A 20,879-nucleotide genomic window follows, 5' to 3' on the forward strand; every position below is an offset into this window, starting at 1 on the left:
AATTAGGTTAAAGAAAATTAGGGGCGTTACACTAGGCCTACTGGTCTGGCTAGCACTCACTGAGAGTTGTTGCTGGACACCCGTAGGGAATAATGATTGTCGTAGCATTATGGCGAATAAGATGATCACAATCAGTCTCATGAAGTACGCGTCCGTGCTCATCATAATGGGGCAGTATCTCAATACTCATGAACACACAATTATGCATCAGGTCCCCATACTTTCCATTACGGTATGATAAGTGGGAATTCAAACATAAAAGTATAAAAATATATATTTATATTAATGTATTTGCATAAACTTTAAAAAATGATTGCATAGCGTAGTGGATTAGCGCGTTTGACTTCGGAACAGAAGGTCGTGGGTTCGACTCCCATTGTAGTCAACATAAAACTACATTATAGTCACTTACTAGGACCTAAGCCTCCTTTCATTCTCTAGTAGCGCCCTAGACACCCGTTAAGGGGGATACAAGGTCACAACATCTTTTTCGTTTTTATTATTGTTTAATACAATCCCTCTAGCGAACATATCATATCATTTTTCATATCATTTCTCATATCGTTTTATTTACGAATCTGAGTCATACCGTTATAGGAACGTATCCTAACCATATCGTTCTATCATTCTATCATAATCATATCCTTTTCTATACATAACCTAACCATATGCTATGTCAATCATATCTTAGTCATATCGTTCCATTACGTTTATCGCATCCTTCTCGAATCCTATCTCACACATATTATTGATTATGTCAATCATATCTTAGTCATATCGTTCCATTACGTTTATCGCATCCTTCTCGTATCCTATCTCACACATATCATTGAACACATGATGATGTAAGAGTTATCATATCATTCACGTATCATAACATATACATAACATATCATAGTCATATCGATTTATAAACAATTCACACATATGAAGTTTATGACACATGCAAAACCACAGGGCACGTGTCAGCATCAAATATAATCGTGCCGATAGTAAGGCCACTTACCTGATTAGCTTAAGTTGTTGTCACTAATTTAAAGTTCAATTCTATCCTTTGAAATCCAAGTCAACTTATGTGAGCCCATGACATCAGTTTTAAATTCGAACTTTTACAAAATTATTCCTTTAATTAATGATTATGTTAGATTTCATGTGAACAGTAGAATATTTGCATGAATAAAAGTCCGAGATATTTAAAGTTCAATTTTTTTTTGCTGGGTTTAGTTCTTTTCACCCTATCTCCATTTTTCTTTTTATATTTAATTTTAAATTCTATTTATTGAATCTTTCCTCTTTTTTCTATTAGTCTTGGTCTGTATTTTATTTTTTCCTCGGGGTTATTTTCTTTTCTCCCAGTATTTAATTTTAATTTTTAATTCTTTTGTTTTATGTGGAGCTCTTTTCACTAAATCTCCATTTTTTTATATTTAGTTTTAATTTTTAATTGTTTTATCGTAGAGTTTTTTTTTTCCACCAAATCTTTGTCTTTATTTTCTTTTCTCTCCATATTTAGTTTTAGTTTTTAATTCTATTAATTGAATCTTATCTCTGTATTTAGTTTTAGTGTTTAGTTCTATCCACTGAGTCTTCTTTACTTCTAAATCTGATTTCTTTTTTTCGTTTAATTTTGTTTAGCCGTTTAATTCTGTTGGATGAGAGTCCCACAGCTAATTTAAGGAATGATTATCGATTTATAATCAAAGAATACTATCTCCATTCGTATGAGGCCTTTTGGAAAAGCTCGAAACAAAGCTTATGCTCAGAGTGGACAATATCATACCATTGTGGAGAGTCGTGTTCATCTAACATGGTATCAGAGCCATTTTATTCTCTCTCTAGCATAACTGATAGTTGGTGGTGATCATCTATCATGGTATCAAAGCCATTTTATTCTCTCTCTAGCATAAGTGATAGTTGGAGTAGGGGCTATTTTTATATTCTTTCTCTAGCTTTGTATGTGAATCTTTTCCGATCTATTTTTTTATTCTCTCTAGCAAAACCGGTAGTTAGAGTAGGGGTTGAAGAGTGATATTTGAGGAAGGAGTCCTAAGATATCAGTGAAGGAAGGGATGGGTTAATTATTTATTTATTTCTTTATTATTGTTATAATTATTATTTTTTGTAAGTTGTTACAATTAAAGAGTTGGACCTATTGCCCAAAATAACAATGAAAGCCTTCAAATATTGCACAATTAATTCTAGAATTAAAAAAAAAAAAGATTTAAAATTCTAATTTTATCATTCTTTTTACTCCTGGATTTTATAACATTATATCATAATATAGAACAAAATTTGCACATCATTTAGTCTTGTGATATAATTGGTTATCATGTTAGTCTAACATACAAAGGTCTTCGTTTGTTCGCTAGTAATATTGTTCTTTCTCATGTGGTTGAATGATTTTATGCATAATATTTTAAATATAGGATATGAATAGATAAAACGATAACTTGGTCTCGCCATTTTATTTTGGGTACACTGCAAAGCCTATGATATCTTTGTTGACTCGAAATAGAGTAGACGAGTCAAACTGTATTCTTATGTATATGAACGAATTTGTTAACACCAATTTAAAAATACTCAAGAATAAGATTGAAAATAAATTGTTTATTTAAATATTGAATTGTTTTATATTCATATTAGGAAATGTCCATAAACAAGAGACTTCAAAACAAAATTGAAGAGAAAAGTGATTTAAGAGTATTTTTGAATTTTTTTTTTTAAATTATGAGTATTAACAAAACGTTTGAAAGTTGAATTGTATTTTCAAACAAGATATTAACGGTTTCATCTCACTAACAATAAACTTATTTTTTATTTTTATTTATTTATTTATTATTATTATTTTTTAAGAATATTGATGAAACATTGTAGGGTTCTAAGGATATTTTGTTTAAACACTAAAATTTATAATTATTAGCTAGTTTGTCCAATTACTCCCTTTAGAATTTATTTAGACCATTACAAACTAGTTTAAAAACCTTCTTGAATATCTAGTTCATTAAATTATACAAGTTGTGGGTATTAATGAGTTAAAAGACCTCACAGTCACTCATAACTACCACATTGAAACTTAAAAGAAAATCTTTGAAACATTATCTTTCTTCAACTCCTATACTTAAGAGAACTTTCTTCAACTCCTATCTCTTGACTTTTGTTACCTTAATTTGTTCCTTATATTTAATAAATAAATGCACGAGGCTTCATGCATTCCCCGTGACATAGTCTTAATATTTGCATCCAAAGCTTCATGTGTTCGGTGCGATACAATTTACATACCTATGTCCAAGAATTCACGGGTTCCTTGTGACATAGTTGAAGTACCTACACCTAGGTGTTCATAGTTTCCTACGACGTATTCATTGTCGTAAGACCATATTGCACTACTCATCGGGAGGTCTTTAAAATATCTCGGGTTCTCGTTCAAGAGTTTTTTTGTTAAGTCTTGAAATACAACTAAAGAAAAATTCTTAACAAGTACACCCTAATCCATATGAGTCATAAATATTTTTCTACATGCATAAATCTTTCATATGTATCTTGTCACTTAGTACTCATAAAAACCTTGATTCCTTATCAAGTGTCTTGAGGGGTAGTTACATACTTTTTCTCTTAGCTCATATCCCTAAGTTGTTATAATCTCCTTAAAATCTTTCATACTTACCCTTATTTTGTAAAGGAGTCTCATAAATTTTCGTAGTATTTTGAGTATTTAAGATCTTGAAAACATCTTAGAATTCTTATAGGGATATTTTGGTTATTTACCACTGCAAATCTTGGTTTAAATCCTCAACATATTTTAATGGCCTTGTAACATAAGTCTCATTCAATTAAATGTCATTTAGGGGTCACTTTGCTCCTAAGCCAGCTATATATAATTATAGGGGAATTTTAGTCATTTTACACCTACCCTTGGTTTAGCCTTTTATCATAATCTAATTATTATCAAATTTCATACATAACCTTATCATATCATATTGAGTCTTCTCCTAAAATTTCATGAACAATAGAATCCATTTAGTATGATTGTGGTTTAGGCACATTGTAATCAATTTCAACCTCAATTTAGTATTGGAGAACTTAAATACTTTCCTCAACCTCAATTTCAATTTTCTCACTTTCTTCTAGATGACTTGCTTTCTTCTGTCAACAAGATCAATAGTTTAATCAGTTAGTGTTAGGCAGGGTGGTTTTCTACATCTCACGACTTCCTGAGCTTAGCTCACATTAAAGTCATTTATGTCATTCATAAATGAGTTTAGGTATACAATGTTTCAACTTTTACTGTGTTAGCTCTTCTTTTTTTTTTTTTTTTTTTTTTTTTGTTCACACTGATACTTAAATTTCATATTTACATACTTCATAGTGACGAAATTTCCTTTCGACACTACCACTTTTAATATCTGTAGCAGACTATAAGATGCTGTCATCTCTCAAGTTTTCTTGGTCGTTTTCATTTGAATATATTTAATCGTCAGTATACGTTGATACATTTTTCCCATCTCTATGGTCATAACACTGCGTATTTTAACTATGTTCAAGACATCTGACATAAATACTAAACTCTAGCTCCCCATTCATGGTACAAACCTTACTAATCTAAACACTATCAATATATTAATTAACATTCATATTCCATGCTGGGTAAATCATACCAATTCTGTATTAAAATAAACATATAACTAAGTCAACAATAATAAAGTCAATGGTGTCAAAATTTAATTAGGAGTTATAGTTGATAATGACCAAGCAGTAACAACATATGAAATCAACAACATTTCCTTTTCTTATCTTATCCATGACATACTTGATGATGATCGGGGGGGCATAATATGTGGGACCATGGAACATGTCAAGCCTATCTCGTAGGCTAGTCTACAGAATCTCTAACCTAGAACTCTGATACCAACTGTAACAACCCTAGATTTCTACTAACCTAAAGTCGCTATCGTCATCACGACATACTCTCTTATGCGGAAATAAATCTTTAAAACTTTATCATAAAATACTGTCATGGACTTGCGTGTTCGAAAATATATTTAAAACAACATAACCAAATATTGAATAGAAAAAATAAACATTAAAAGTAAAAACACCGTGTACTAACCTAAAGTCTAAGAAATGAAATACCATTATCCTATGCATGTGCCATGGTCTTTACTTGTGATGTCGTCGTCAGCTCTACAGGGGTGTCTTGCCTTTACCTGTAATAGAAGTGGCACACGACTTGAGTATTTTAGGAAATACTCAATAAGTGACTCCACTATTAGGGTCACGGAATGCAAACACATGCAACTCATGCTTAGGGACCTATCATTAAAACCATCGTAGGGGTGGCTTCCAGTCTGGATAAAATTGGATGTGCGTGCAAGTGTGAGTCTTCAGGCGGTTCGCACGCCCCCTAGACCTATCATAGTCGAGCTGGTTGTCCATAGCCAGACGTCCGGAGGTCAGCAAATCTCGAGTGTCTTGCGAGGCATGATCATGATCATCGCAACATTATGTTAGAAATAATGATCATTTTCTTGTCTCATGACGTACGCATTTGTAACATCGTAAAAGGAGACATTCCCTGATGCATCTAAAAAACTCCTTCCATTTTCCTTCATATCATATCATTTTTCAACATTGTCTTTAAGACATGTATCGGGGTTGAATACTGTATCATTCCTATCATACATCATATTATGTCGTACCATGCACATAACATGTCCTTCAACATATTATATCATAGAAATATCATATCATAGACATGATGTCATAGACATATCACATCATATCATAATGCATGTCTCATCATGTATTATATCGCCGAACGTATTACACCATAACATAAATCACATCATCAGCACATCACATGTAATGGCCCTAGATTTTTACTAACCTAAAGTCACTACCATCATCATAGTCTATGCTCTTGTGTGAAAGAAACATTTAAAACATCATCGTGAAACATAATCTTTATCTTAAAACATTACTTCAACTTAAAACACTGTCATGGACTTACGAGTTTGAAAACATATTTAAAACTATATAAGAACAATAATAAATAAAGCAAGTAAAAATTCTAATGAAAAACATCCCATACTAGTCAAAGTCTAAGAAAAAAAAATATTACTATCCTATGCACGTGGCATGGTCTCTGATTGCAATGTCGTCGTCAACGGTACAGGGGTGCTTTGCCTTTACCTAAAGTAGAAATAGCACATGACTCGAGTATTTTAAGAAATATTAAGTAAGTGACCCCACTGATGGGGTCAAAGAATGCAAACATGTGTAACTAATGATCTAGGACCTATGGTTAAAACGGTCATGGGGTGTCCTCCAATTTAGACAACATTGGATGTGTAGTACTTCCCTACACACAACCCACACGTGCGAGCTCGATCCCAGGCAGTTCACTCATTGATGCTCTGTCACCATTATATACACAATGCATAAGATTAAAAAAGGAAAATGTCATGATGATATTTATTGTGATTGGCTCTATGTTTTAAATGTTATGTAGCATGAAAATTGACGAGCTTTAATTATATTATATATTGCAGCATGATGCTTGATTTAATTTCGCTATTATATGCTTGCAATGTTGTATGAATTTTTTTTGTGTACTATGATATTGTATTGTTAGTAAATGATAGACTTAAATAGAATTATCTTGGTTTTTAGAACCATGTCACCTAGAGGATGTGGAAGATTAGATGTAGAGGAAGAGGTGAGGCTAAAGAGAGCTCACCTCGAGAAGGATTAGTAACTAGGAAGGATGCAGCTGCATTGCCTCAAGTTGTACCGCCACAAGCTGCACCACCTCTAGCAGCACCAGTGACTTGAATAGACCCCATTACTAGTTTGATGCGGGAGTCGTTTTAGGTCATGATGCATGTCATAATGATCACCCAACAATCCAACACTTGCAATCTACTAGAGTAGTGAACTGGCTACGAGACTTCAAGCGGTATGATTCGCACCCATTCACTAGTACTACGAGAGATCCAACAGGGATGATGGGCTATACTAACATGCGCAGTGGACGTAAAAGGAAAAGAGAAAACAATGGATACGACATCCATAGTAAACGAATTCTCAAGTGTCTTCCTAGAGGATTTACCAGGAGTTTCTCCTTCACGAGCTGTAGACTTCGGATAGAACTCAAACCAGGAACTAGACCTATCTCTAAAGCACTATACCACATGGCTCCAACGAAATTAAAGGAACTAAATTTACAAGTACAAGATCTACTATAAAAGGGTTTAATTCGACCTAGTTTATCTTGTTGGTGTGTGCTAGTGTTGTTTGTGAAAAAGAAAGACGTGTCTATGCGCCTATGTATTAACTATAGGGAGTAAAACAAGAGAACAATAAAGAACAACTACCCACTCCCTCTCATCGAGGATTTATTCTACTAGCTCCGAGAGGCGACAGTATTTTCCAAGATAGACCTTCGATCAAGCTATCATCCGATTAAGATTAAGGAATGAGATGTATCGAAAACAACCTTTGAACAAGATATGGCAACTACGAGTTTGTAGTGATGTAATTTTGCCTCACCAACGCCCCAGTCGTGTTCATGAAATTAATAAACCATGTATTCAAGGAATGTCTAAACATGTTTGTTATGATGTTCATAAACAACATTCTAATATACTTGAAAACGGATCAAGAACACCAGGAACACCTCCGAAAAGTCTTAACTATCTTAAGTTAGAACAAGTTGTACGCCAAATTTTCCAAATGTGCATTTTGGCTACAAAAAGTCTCAATCTTAGAACACGTAGTGTCTAAAGATGGGATTGAAGTGACTCCACTATGATAGAAGTCGTCACTAAATGGGAACATCCAACTACGGTTACAGAGGTATGAAGCTTCCTGGGGTTAGCAGGCTACTATCGAAAATTTGTCCGAGACTTCACTAGAATAGCCTCGCCTCTTACACATTTTACAAGGAAGAACATACCTTTTATATGCAATGACGCATGTGAGGCCAGCATCCAAGATCTAAAATAAAGACTAGTGTCAACTCCAATGCTCATGTGATCATAAAGCTCGGAGGGATACGTAATCTACAACGATGCATCTAAAAAAAGATTAGGGTGCGTGTTGATGCAACATTGTAAGGTTGTTGCTTATGCATCACGCCAATTGAAAGAATATGAGAAAAACTACCCTACGCACAACCTAGAATCGGCCGCAGTAGTATTCGCAATTGTAACGACCCGAAATTTTCTACTTAATTTAAGGTCGCTACTGTATACATACCATAAACATTGAATGCGAAAGACTTCATTTAAATTCCATAAAATATAACCTTTAACTTAAAAACACAGCCATGGACTTACGTGTTTCGAAAACATCTTTAAAACGACACAACAAAAGACCCGAAATAAAATAAATAAGCGTTTAAGTTTAAAACATCTTATTCTATCGTAAGTCTAAGAAAATGAATACCACTATCCTATGCATGTGCCATGATCTCGAGTTGCGATGCCGTCGTCAGCCGTACAGGAATGCCTTGCCTTAACCTAAAAAATGTAGTAGCACATGGCTTGAGTATTTAAAGAAATACTCAGTAAGTGACCCCACTATTGGGGTTAAATGCAACAATCACATGCAATAAAATGATGGGACCTATCTTTCGTTTCGTTTCATTTCGTTTCGTTTTGTTTCGTTTCTTTTTCGTTTCGTTTCGTTTCATTTTCCCTACGGTGTAATCCTAACAGGTAATCGTGGACGTGTACCATATACTCTACACGCAGCCCATACGTGCGAGTATGAGCTCACCAGCTAGTTCGCACACCGCTGGGCCACTGTCCCTAGCCGGTGGGCATGCTCTAGGGGCCCACCGTGATCCGTTAAAACTAAAACCGTCACGCAATGCTATGCAGGGCATAACGATCGTTGTCCTACCATTTGGATGTACGCGTCCGTACCCTCGTGATGGGATAGGGGTATCCCCCCAAATGCATGATCACACAATATGCATGAGGTCCCACTAATCCTACAGTCATCATTTAATGAACATAACCCCGTGTCACGTTTTCATGCTTACATGTCATTCTCATTCTCATTCTGTTACATATCATACATATTCCTAGCAGGGTTATGTATCATGCAATTTACCGTATTTCATGTCATACAATTCATTCAGTTACATTCCAATACTCATACAACAAGCCATAATCGTGCAAGGGTCACACATCGTCACATGCATTCATATCACATCAACTAAGCAACATAAATAACATACATTCACGTTCACATGATTTTGTACTTAAGCACAATAATCTAGCATACAATGTATCATATCATAACCAAGTCATAACGTAAACACTTCATAATCATATCGTTCTCTAACTTACCATAGCCTTAACGTTCCTATACCTATCACAGACATATCATTACGTGACGTACCTTGGTCATATCGTCACAAGAACGTACCCTAACGATATCGTTCTATCAATCTATCACAAACCTATCCCTTTCTACCCATAACCTGACCGTATTCTTTCATCAATCTCTCCTATCCATAGCACTCCGGTATGTAACCTAACTCTAACATTTCATGAACGTATCTTACTCCTATCGTTACATTTCGTTTTGTGCATCCTTCTCGTACCCTATCTTTAACATCTCCTAGAGCACATCGTACCATAATTATTATCATACAATCCACATATAATAACATAACATAACATAACATATAGGAAGCATATCGATCCTCAGACAATTCACACATATCAATATATATGACACGTGCAGAACCACAGGGCACGTGTCAACATCAAATATAACCTTGCCGATAGTAAGGTCACTTACATGGATAGCTTAAGTCGTTGTCACGTATATATCCTTACTGAAAGTTCGATTCCGTCCTTTGAAATCCAAGCCAACCTATGTGAGCCCATGATATCAGTTTCAAGTTTGAATTCTATACAATTATTTCTCTAATTTACCTTGTTGAAATTATGATATTTACTGTTAGACAGAATTTAATGGAGTTTCATGCCCTCTGATATCTCCTGTTATATAGTTTTAAATTCTGTTTAACAAATCTTCCCTCAATCTTCCCTCCTCCCTCATGGTAATTATTTTCATTCCCATTCTGTAAATAGATTCTCAGTTTTGTAAACATCTGTAAATAAATATTACTCTAATTCTATATTTATTTTCGACCGATATTATTGGCCAATTTTAATTTGGCCACTATCTTACAGATTTATGGATCTGCCACCTAAAATTATATTGATTCTAACCTTATTTCCTATAACTTCCGATGCTAAAAAGAAATCTAATTAATTGAACATGGGATCTGATTATTACATACGGTAAGATAGGAAAGAATATTTGATCCTAAATTAATTTCTTATAAGCATAACTATATAAAGGAAAAGAAGTTCTCAGATAGAATTTTACCGTAATAACGGACAAAGATCTCTAAATCTGCAATCTATTCAAATACTTCTTCTCAAATCTCAAGATGGTTGTTTTCTGTTTCTTTTTTTTTTTTTTGTCAGGTTTTCTTTTTTTTTTTTCTTTTTTTTTCCAGCTTAGACGGGCAGAGGAGAGATAATTGTGGGAAAGAGGTCAGTGGAGAGAGATGGGGAAAGATTTATTTTTTTATTTTTTTATTTTTTTATTTAATTAATTAATTAAATTTATTTTTTTATTATTATAATTTTAACTATTTTTATAATTATTTTTATTCTTTATTTCTTTATTTATTTTTGGGCTATTACAGCAATATAGATATGGTGACACTCCCTGTACGGAGAAAAGACCCAAATTTACACAGACCACCAATAGCCTAAAATATTTCTTCACCCAAAAAAAATTTCGTTGGTTGGAATTAGTGAAGGACTACGATATAGATATCCAGTACCACCCTGGAAAGGCAAACGTAGTCAGAGATGCCCTAAGTTATAAAACGGCACACTCGTTCGTCCTCATCACTGGAGAGTTAAAAGTACAAGCCATGTTAGTTTGTTAAAAAAGTTTTAGTTGCTATTTTTAGGTTACAGTGGACGTAAAAGGAAAAGAGAAAACAATGGATACGGTATCCATAGTAAACGAATTTCCAAGTGTCTTCCCAGAGGATTTACTACGAGTTTCCCCTTTACGAGCTGTAGACTTCGGGATAGAACTCAAACCAGGAACTGGACCTATCTCTAAAGCACTATACCACATGGCTCCAATAGATTAAAGGAACTAAAATTACAACTACAAGACTTACTATCAAAGGGTTTCATTCGACCTAATTTATTTTGTTGGTGTGTGCCGATGTTGTTTGTGAAAAAGAAAGACGGGTCGATGCGCCTATGTATTAACTATGAGGAGTAAAAAAAGAGAACAATAAAGAACAAAAGAAGAGATCATGTTGAAAAATATGAATCTAGGTGCGGAAAGAGTGAAAGAAGTTAGAACGCAGACTCTTTGGCAGGAGTTTGAAGCGTTGAGGATGGGTGATTCAGAAAGTATTGATGAGTATTCAGGAAAACTCACCATTATTGTCAACAAATTGAGAGGGCTCGGCAATACTGTGGATGATATCCAAGTAGTTAAGAAACTTCTAAGATCCACCTCTGCAAAGTTTCTTCAAATCAGTTCAACGATTGAGGAGTTCAGTGATCTCAAAACGAAATCCGTTGATGAGATTATTGGATCACTTAAGGTACATGAAGAAAGGTTGCAAGGGTTTGAAGAAAAGGATGAAACCGTTCTCCTCACTCATGCAGAATGGAAGGAACGAGAGAATGCAAAATCCTCAAAGAAAGAATGGAAGGATCAAGGCAGTTCCAAAGGAGGCAGGGGACGGGGTCGTGGAAGATGGAGAGGCCGTGGGAGAAGTGACTGGCATCGAGGAGATGAAGGAGAGTCGCAAACTCAAAAGAAGAAATTTGAAAAAAGTAAAATTAAACGTTACAGGTGTCAGCAAATGGGATACTTTGCATCAGAGTGTTCCACAAAAGACGAACAACTCAACTTGATAGAGATGCAAAAGGATGAGGAGTCTTCATTGCTGATGATAGAGGCGTGTGAAAATTAAAACTACACATGACAAAGACCCTGATTTTGTGATGTTGAATGAAACTATAGTGCCGTCATCAGCCAATATTGGAACTAAAAATTCCTGGTACCTAGATACTAGAGCAAGCAACCATATGTCATGAGAAAGAAGGGTGTTTCGTGAGCTCGACACATCTGTTGTTTGAAAGGTACGCTTCGGTGATAACTCTGCAATAAACATTTGTGGTCGAGGAATAGTGCTCTCAAATTTATCAACGCCAGACAATACCTCAAATGCATCATTGTCAAGCTCATCGATGCCGAAAAAATTCAGGTCTCTAGAAGATATTTATAGAGAACTGAATGAAGCAGAGGAGGAAGCAGTGGACCTTTGTCTTCTTTCTATAGAGGAACCAACTTCATATAAGAAAGCTGCTAAGAATGAAAACTAGAGGAATGCCATGATGTCTCAAATTCTCTCCATTGAAAAGAACAGAACGTGGGAACTCACAGATTTTCCGAAGAATCATAAAGTAATCGGCATCAAATGGATTTTTAAATTAAAGAAAAATCCAAATGAAGAAATCATGAAACATAAGACGAGACTCGTGGCAAAGGGATATGTACAGCAGTTTGGTGTAGATTACAGTGAAGTATTCCCACTAGTGGCCTGGTTAGAAACAGTGAGATTAATTCTTGCCTATGCAGCCTTTAAGAACTGGGAAGTACATCATATGGATGTAAACACAACTTTTCTGAATGGCGAGTTCGAAGAGGAGGTGTATGTTGCTCAACCAGAAGGGTTCGTTAACAAGGAAAATCCAAACATGGTGTTAAAACTACGTAAAGCCTTGTATGGATTAAAACAGGCTCCGAGAGCCTGGAATTTTAAACTCGATCAATGTTTTCAGTCACTTGGTTTTGTTAGATGTCCACAGGAATATGCTCTCTACAAGAATATTAATGGAGTTGAAGCAATGATAATCGGCACATATGTGGATGACTTAATCATAGTCGGCTCAAACAAACAAGTTATAGCTCAGTTCAAGGAAGAGATGCACCAGAAATTTGAGATGAGCGATCTTGGACTTTTGAGCTATTACTTGGGTATTGAGGTACGACAAAGTAGTGAATCAATCACTTTATGTCAGGCCATATATGCAAGAAAAATCCTAGAGAAGCTAGGAATGGGGGAGTGCAATCCTTGTTTGATTCCCATGGAACCAAGAATGAAGATGAGCAAAAATGGGAATGGAGAACCTGCGGTTGATAAAACACTTTACAAAAGTTTTATTGGAAGCTTACGCTATCTGGTTAATACCCGACCCGACATAGCCTACTCAGTTTATGTGATGAGTAGATACATGGAGGCACCAACAATGTGCCGATTTAGCGATAGTGATATGACTGGGGATATTGATGATAGAAAGAGTACAACTAGAGTGTTGTACTATTTGGGAGTAAATCCAATAATCTGGATATTACAGAGGTAGAAGGTGGTGGCTTTGTCATCATGCGAGGCTGAGTATATAGCCGCAACTGCTGGAACATGTCAAGGAGTATGGTTGGGCAGGATTTTGAGTAACATCAGTCAACTGCAAGTAAAACCCAAGCTTAATGTTGACAACAAGTCAGCTATAGCGTTGGCGAAAAATCCTGTTTACCATGATCGAAGTAACCACATTGATACCAGGTTCCACTTTATTCGCCAATGTGTACAAACTGAAGCTATTGAACTGGAATATGTGAACACAGATGAACAGTTGGCAAATATTCTGACAAAGCCGTTAGCAAGACAACGGTTCCTGGAGATAAGAGAGAAGATTGGCTTGAAGAAAGTCGTTTCAACATAGTTAAACAAGTTTAGATGAGTGATTGTTGGTTATAAACTTGTTTTTTTTTTTTATATATTTTGCTTTATAAGTTTTTTTTTGTAAAAAAAAAAAATAGTGGTTAGTATTTATTTTATTTCTGTTGCTTATTTCTCCATGAAAAAAGGCCGGAGATATTGGAAGTAGTGGAAGGAATGGTGGAGTGCTTGCTCATTTGTAGTAGAAATGGGTAAAATTTTTATTATATAAGGAAAATGGTGCAAGTTCTAAACACACCACAAAAAGAAGAAAATTAATTTGTGTGTCTTCGCTTCTTCTCCCATTCTGTTACTTTTTTTCTTTCATCCACAATGATAGAAGTCATCACTAAATGGGAACACTCAACTACAGTTACAGAGATATGAAGCTTCCTAGGGTTAGCAAGCTACTATCGAAGATTTGTCCAAGACTTCGCTAGAATAGCCTCGCCTCGCGTTTGACCCGAATCCATTCAATTCGTCTTCCTTACCCAACTCAGCGCGATTCTCTAGTGTCCTTTTCTCTCTCCTTGTTGCAACAGTTTCAATGCCACCTTCTTCATCTATCTTTCATCATCTTCTTCTTCTCTCTCTCAAAAAGTTTCGTGATTGTTGGACGCTTGTGGAGGTAGATAAGAAATTCTTCCAAAAGTTTGATTTTTCGAATTTCCTCTTCGAGGACGACGATGCACATTGTGAATCCTCTTTGGGGAATATACTAAGGTCGGTGAGGTCTTTCATGGTTGATCTGTTTGGTTAAAATGTGGGGTTGAGGGTTTCGACATCACGAGTTTTCCTGCTGGAGCTTTTCTTCAGTTTTCTCCTTCTCACGAATTTTTTTCGTCTCTTCTTTGGTTGTAGTTGTTCTAAGTGGTTTAGGTGTTGAAAAATAAACTTAAATGCAGGAGAGAGAAGAAAAAAAATTATGATTTTTTGTTTGTTATTTTGTGAAAAAGACCATTACGAAATTTGAGAGGGGTAAGGCTTATGGGAGAGAGAAGAGTGATGGCACTAAATTTGAGAGGGAAAAGGGTTATGGGAGACAGAAAAATGAGGAAGATACTGCTCAACTTAGCCTTAGAAAAACTATAAAAGGGGTTTTATGTATAGTGTAAAATGTGTAGAGAATAAAAGAACAAGAGAGAGAAAAAAACAGAGAGCAATTTATTGTCTGAGTTATTGTGTAATAACCTTTGGAGAACTTCTTTGTCTCCTTGTCTCTCTCCCCTTTCGATACCCTTTTTAAAGTTTCGTGAGAGTTATCTAAATGAGTTATATTCAAAGCGAGCATTTTTTTCTCAAGTTGGTATCGGAGCGGCTTTATTTTTCTACAAATTGGTATTAGAGCGATTTCAATTTCAACAAATTGGTATCAGACCAATTTCAATTTCAACATTGGGGAGGTTGTTGACGTTCATGTGGCGATGGTTGAAGGTTGAAGGAGGCGTTGTGAGGGGTCAGGGAACACAATTTCGTACGGTTCACGGAATTACCAGCGACTAAGTTTTTTTTTTTATATTTCATATTCGTTACATTATTTACCCCTAAAAAGAACTTTCGTCCTCAAAATTTTCAAACTCTTGTACTAACTGGGGGTATTATTCTCTTATTTCATCCTCCTACACTCACCGTGTCCCCCTTGATATGGTTGCTCGGACACAACACCAAAATGAACATAATGTCCCTGGTTTGGTAACACATTCACTTCTTGGGTTAAAATTCTATTGGTTTTCATCGTAACTCAAATTTTCATTGAGTGGGAGGGGCTCGTAATCTATTATGTGTATAGGGCCCGTCATGTATTTACTCGACATCTACACGTGAATTACCTCATGTACTTCTGAGAGGTAGGGAGGTAGGGCTAACTTATACACTAAATACCAATTCACTCGAAAATTTTGACAGGTCCAATATATCTAGGACTTACTTGCCCTTACGTCTGAACCTCAAGAAGCCTCTCATGGGTGCTATCTTTAGGAATACTTGGTCCTCTACCTCAAAGTCTAAGTCTCTACGTCTTACATCGGCATAACTTTTTTTTTGTCTACTTTGAGCGGTACACATTCTCGATCAAATTTTTTGGATAGTCGCATTGGCGACTAGGTCTAGCTCGGGTCCTACTAGCTTTCTCTCACCTACCTCATCCCAACATTGCGGAGACCTGCACCATTTCCCATAAAGGGTCTCGAACGGTGTCATTCAAATAGTGGCTTGAAAGCGCAACTTTCCTTAAAGTCTAATACGCAAGAACGTAGAATGTCCCCTAAGATTTGGTGCTCAGTTTGTCCATCTGTTTGGGGGTGGAAGGAGGTGCCAAAGTCGAGCCGAGTACCCAACGCGTTTTGAAGTCTGGGCCAAAACGCTGACGTAAAACGTGGATCTCGATTCGACACTATAGACACTAGAACTCCATGAAGTCTTACTATTTCTTCACATACAGTTGTGCCTAGTTATCAACTATATATGTGCCTTTTTTAGGTAAGAAGTGTGCCCACTTGGTCAACCTTTCGACAATGATCCAGATCGTTGTATAGCCTTTAAGGGTTTCGGGTAATCCTACTATGAAGTCTATTGCTATGTTTTCCCACTTCCACTCCGGTATACTTAAGGGTTGTAACATCCCCACTGTCTTTCGTCTAGGAGCTTTCACTTGTTGAAAAACTAAGCATTTGCTCACAAACTTGGTCACGTCCATCTTCATGCTCTTCCACAAGAAATGTTGTTTTAAATCTTGGTACATCTTAGTACCTCCTGGGTGCATGGAAAATGGCAAGGTGTGAGCTTCCGTCAGTATCTCTTTCCTTAACGACTATTGCTAGGACACATAGGCGTCCCTAATACAATAGTCCTTCATCTGAGGACTTTGAGAATCAGTCTACTGGACTTTCGTCTAGCTGGCCTAGGACTTTCTGCACGTTAGGATCCTCTCGTTGGGAGGTAATAATTCTCTGCTTAAGAGTAGGTTGCACTATGAGACTGGCCAGCTGTGCTATGATTCCCTCGCTCGCTACAGCTATGCTGGCTTGCTCAAATTCTATTTGTACCCTTACTTTCCTTGTAATGAGGGCCAATGAGTAGGCCGTCTTTCTACTCTAAGCGTCTGCGACCACGTTTGTTTTTCCAGGGTGGTACTGGATATCTACATCGTAGTCCCACCAATTCTAGTCATCTTCTCTGCCTCATGTTTAACTCTTAATAGGTGAAGAAATATTTTAAACTCTTGTGGTTGGTAAAACATTGAGTTTTCTCTCCATACAAGAAGTGTCGCCAAATTTTTAGTGCGAACACTACAACGGCCAACTCTAGGTCTTGGGTAGGGTAACTTTTTTCGTATTCTTTTAGTTGACGAGACGGTATGCAACAACCTTACATGTTGCATTAACACACATCCTAGTCCCTTCATGGATGCATCACTATAGATTACGTACCATTAAGAGCTTTCAGGTACTGTGAGTACCAGGACTGTTACCAATCTCTCTTTTTGGTTCTGGAAGCTCGCCTCAGAAGCATCATTCCATATGAATGAAACCCCTTTTCTCGTTAACTGTGTCAAAGGCGAGGCTATCCTAGTGGAGTCCTGCACAAACCATCGATAGTATCCACAAGTCCTAAGAAACTCGGTACGGATGTTATCGTAGTTGGGCGTTCCCACTTTGTGACCGCTTCGACCTTAGTGGGATCTATAGATACTCCGTCCTTTTTCACCACGTGTCCTAGAAAAAAGACTTGTCGTAACCAATATTCACACTTTGAGAACATCACGTATAACTTGTTCTCTCTTAGGGCCGCTAGGACTTTTCAGAAGTGTTCCTGGTCTGTTTTCGAGTACATTAGGATGTCATCAATGAGCACGATCGCGAAAGTGTCAAGACAGTCCTTGAACCCTCGGTTCATTAACATTATTAACACAGTTGAAGCATTGGTGAGGCCAAATGACATCACTACGAACTCATAGTGATCGTACCTTGTCCTAAATGGTGTCTTTGGTACGTCTTTTTCCTTAATTTTTATTTAACGGTAACCTAACTGCAGATTTATCTTAGAAAATATCGTTGCCTCTCTTTGTTACTCTAGGTAACACATACTCGTGGATATTTATATTAATATCATTTTCATGCTCTTAAGGTTGTGTCGTATGTCGATCTAACGACATGATGAAATATGGCACTCATCATCATATATTATGCTCAATATGGAAAATATCATCATATTAAGGTAAACGTCACACAATCATCATGCTCATCATATTGTCATAAAGTGCATCAAGCATATCAAGTACGTCATTCATCGAAATATATATATACTACGCACATCATAAAGCATCATAACTCATACATCATCATATCTCGTACATCATCATAACTCATACATCATCATACACTAATATATGACATCATATGATACAACTCATACATCATTATATACTAGTATATGGCATCATACGATACAACTCATACATCATCATAACTTATCATCATCATATACTAACATACGACATCGTACAACACAGTTCATACATCATCATAACTCATACAATTTTTAGCCTATCCTATAGTAAGGCCACTTACTTGGTTGGCCTTGGCTCAAGTACTCTCTAATTAGCTAAACATAAGCTCTCGTTCCTTGAGAGCTGCTTCCTACGGTGCCAGAGTTGGTTTCCTATCACACCGTTCACCACCTTCCATTAGTATTTCACAATTAAATTACTAATAATTTAATAAATATGAAATACGACTCTAAAACGACCTCGATTACCTTAATTGGGGCCGAAAATGGATCTAGGACGGTTGAAACAGTGGAAACTGGGCTAAAACAGCAGTGGAGCAATCGAAGCGTCGTCGGAGCGTCCAAACCGCTAAAGCCGAAGGGTTGCTTTCATAGCAGCTGGACACGTGGCAGCACCAGAGTAGCCCATGTCGATGTAGGCGTCTCGGGTCGAGGTTCGGTTTGGGTTGGCTCACGGTCACGTTTATAGCTAGGCTACTGACTGAGTTTCTGTTCGCAGATTCGGCTGCGAGTGAGTTAGGCTGCGGGCTGGTTTGGTTGGGTCGAGGGAACTTGGGCCTCGGGTTTGTAGAGGCAAGCACGGGTCGCGGATTGCGGGCTGGATTGACATTTGGCTACTGGTCCGAGGAGGAATTTGGGCTTTGGGTTCTACAAGTAGGCTGGAGATGGGTCACAGGCTAAACGATTAGGCTACAATGGGTTTGGGTCTCGGGTATTGGATTCGCGCCTGACCTAAATCCATTCAATTGTCTTCCTTACCCAACTCAGCGCGATTCTCCGGTGTCCTTTTCTCTCTCCTCGCTGCGACGGTTTCTGATGCCATCTTCTTCATCTCTCTGTCATCATCTTCTTCTTCTCTCTCTCACAAAGTTTCATGGTTGTTGGACGTTTGTGGAGGTAGATCAAAAATTCTTCCAAAAGTTCAATTTTTCAAATTCCCTCTCCAAGTTCGACGATGCACATTGTGAATCCTCTTTGGGTAATATACTAAGGTCGGTGAGGTCTTTCATGCTTGATCTATTTGGTTAAAATGCGAGGCTAAGGGTTTCGACGTCACGGGTTTCCCAGCTAGAGCTTTTCTTTAGTTTTCTCCTTCTCTCGAATTTCTTTTCGTCTCTTCTTTGGTTGTAGTTCTTCTGAGCGGTTTGGGGAGGTTGTTGACGTTCGTGTGGCCATGGTTGAAGGTTGAGGGAGGCATTTTTATGGGTTGGGGAACACGATTCCGCGCTGGTCGTGGAATTACCGGAGACTAAGTTTTTTTTTTTTATTATTTCGATTTGTTACATTATCTACCCCTAAAAAGAACTTTCATCCTCAAAATTTTCAAACTCTTGTACTAACTGGGGGTATTATTCTCTTATTTCATCCTCCTGCACTCACCGTGTCCCCCTTGATATGGTGGCTCCGACACAACACCAAAACGAACGTAATGTCCCTGGTTGGGTAGCACTTTCACTTCTTGGGTTAAAATTCTATTGGTTTTTCTCGTAACTCAAATCTTCATTGAGTTGGAGGGGCTCGTAGTCTATTATGTGTATAGGGCTCGTCATGTATTTACTCTACATCTACACGTGAATTACCTCGTGTACTTCTGAGAGGTAGGGCTAACTTATACTCTACATACCAATTTGCTCGACAATTTTGGCAGGTCCAATGCATCTAGGACTTATTTGCCCTTACGTCTAAGTCTTATGGGTGCTACCTTTAGGAATACTGGGTCCCCTACCTCAAACTCTAAGTTTCTACGTCTTACATTGACATAACTTTTTTTTTCTACATTGAGCGGTACGCATTCTTGCTCAAATTTTTTGGATAGTCTCATTGGCGACTAGGACTAGCTCGGGTCCTACTAGCTTTCTCTCACATACCTCATCCCAACATAGAGGGGACCTGCACCGTTTTCCATAAAGGGTCTCGAACGGTGTCATTCAAATAGTGGCTTGAAAGCGCAACTTCCCTTAACGTCTAATATGCAAGAACATAGAATGTCCTCTAAGTTTTGGCGCTCAGTTTGAACATCTATTTGGGGGTGGAAGGAGGTGCCAAAGTCGAGCCGAGTACCCAATGCTTTTTTAAGTCCCCAAGTAGGATTCGAACCTACGACCAATCGGTTAACAGCCGACCGCTCTACCACTGAGCTACTGAGGAACAACGATAAATTAGGTTTCAGAGAATTTAATTCCCGTTCTCAACCCATGACCAATATGAGCTCGAGGTTTCATTCGTAACTCCCGGAACTTCTTCGTAGTGGCTCCGTTCCATGCCTCATTTCATAGAGAACCTCAAAGTGGCTCTATTTCATTATATTCCATCCATATCCCAATTCCATTCATTTAATATCCCTGTGGTGTCATTGAGATAAGAGATGTCATTTCTAGTCTATCTGTTTCTATTTCTATATATATGGAAAGTGAAATCCGAGCCAAAACGCTGACGTAAAGTCTGGATCTCGATTCAACACTATAGACTCTAGAACTCCATGAGGTCTTACTATTTCTTCACATACAGTTGTGCCTAGTTATCA

At 37.1% G+C, this 20,879-nt stretch overlaps 1 protein-coding gene and 2 non-coding genes across 3 annotated transcripts; 2 read left to right on the top strand and 1 right to left on the bottom strand.

The window, feature by feature from the left end:
* The first annotated feature begins 311 nt into the window (after window positions 1-311).
* TRNAR-UCG (transfer RNA arginine (anticodon UCG)) lies at window positions 312-385 on the top strand. Its single transcript has one exon. It is a non-coding gene; the product is annotated as a tRNA-Arg (tRNA).
* Window positions 386-11,452: 11,067 nt separating this feature from the next.
* Window positions 11,453-12,040, top strand: LOC147791241 (uncharacterized). The gene has a single exon (XM_087126593.1). The coding sequence runs from the start codon at window positions 11,453-11,455 to the stop codon at window positions 12,038-12,040; it is 588 nt and encodes a 195-aa protein (XP_086982719.1).
* An 8,391-nt stretch (window positions 12,041-20,431) lies between these two features.
* Window positions 20,432-20,503, bottom strand: TRNAN-GUU (transfer RNA asparagine (anticodon GUU)). The gene has a single exon. It is a non-coding gene; the product is annotated as a tRNA-Asn (tRNA).
* Between the last annotated feature and the right edge of the window lie 376 nt (window positions 20,504-20,879).

This window comes from Cucurbita pepo, chromosome 9, assembly GCF_057944985.1.
Source record: "Cucurbita pepo subsp. pepo isolate OVF chromosome 9, ASM5794498v1, whole genome shotgun sequence".
Lineage (NCBI taxonomy): Eukaryota > Viridiplantae > Streptophyta > Magnoliopsida > Cucurbitales > Cucurbitaceae > Cucurbita > Cucurbita pepo.

What these genes read in the sequence shown, in the direction of transcription:
- LOC147791241 (XM_087126593.1), top strand. Translation starts at nt 11,453, where the DNA reads ATGGGTGATTCAGAAAGTATTGATGAGTATTCAGGAAAACTCACCATT.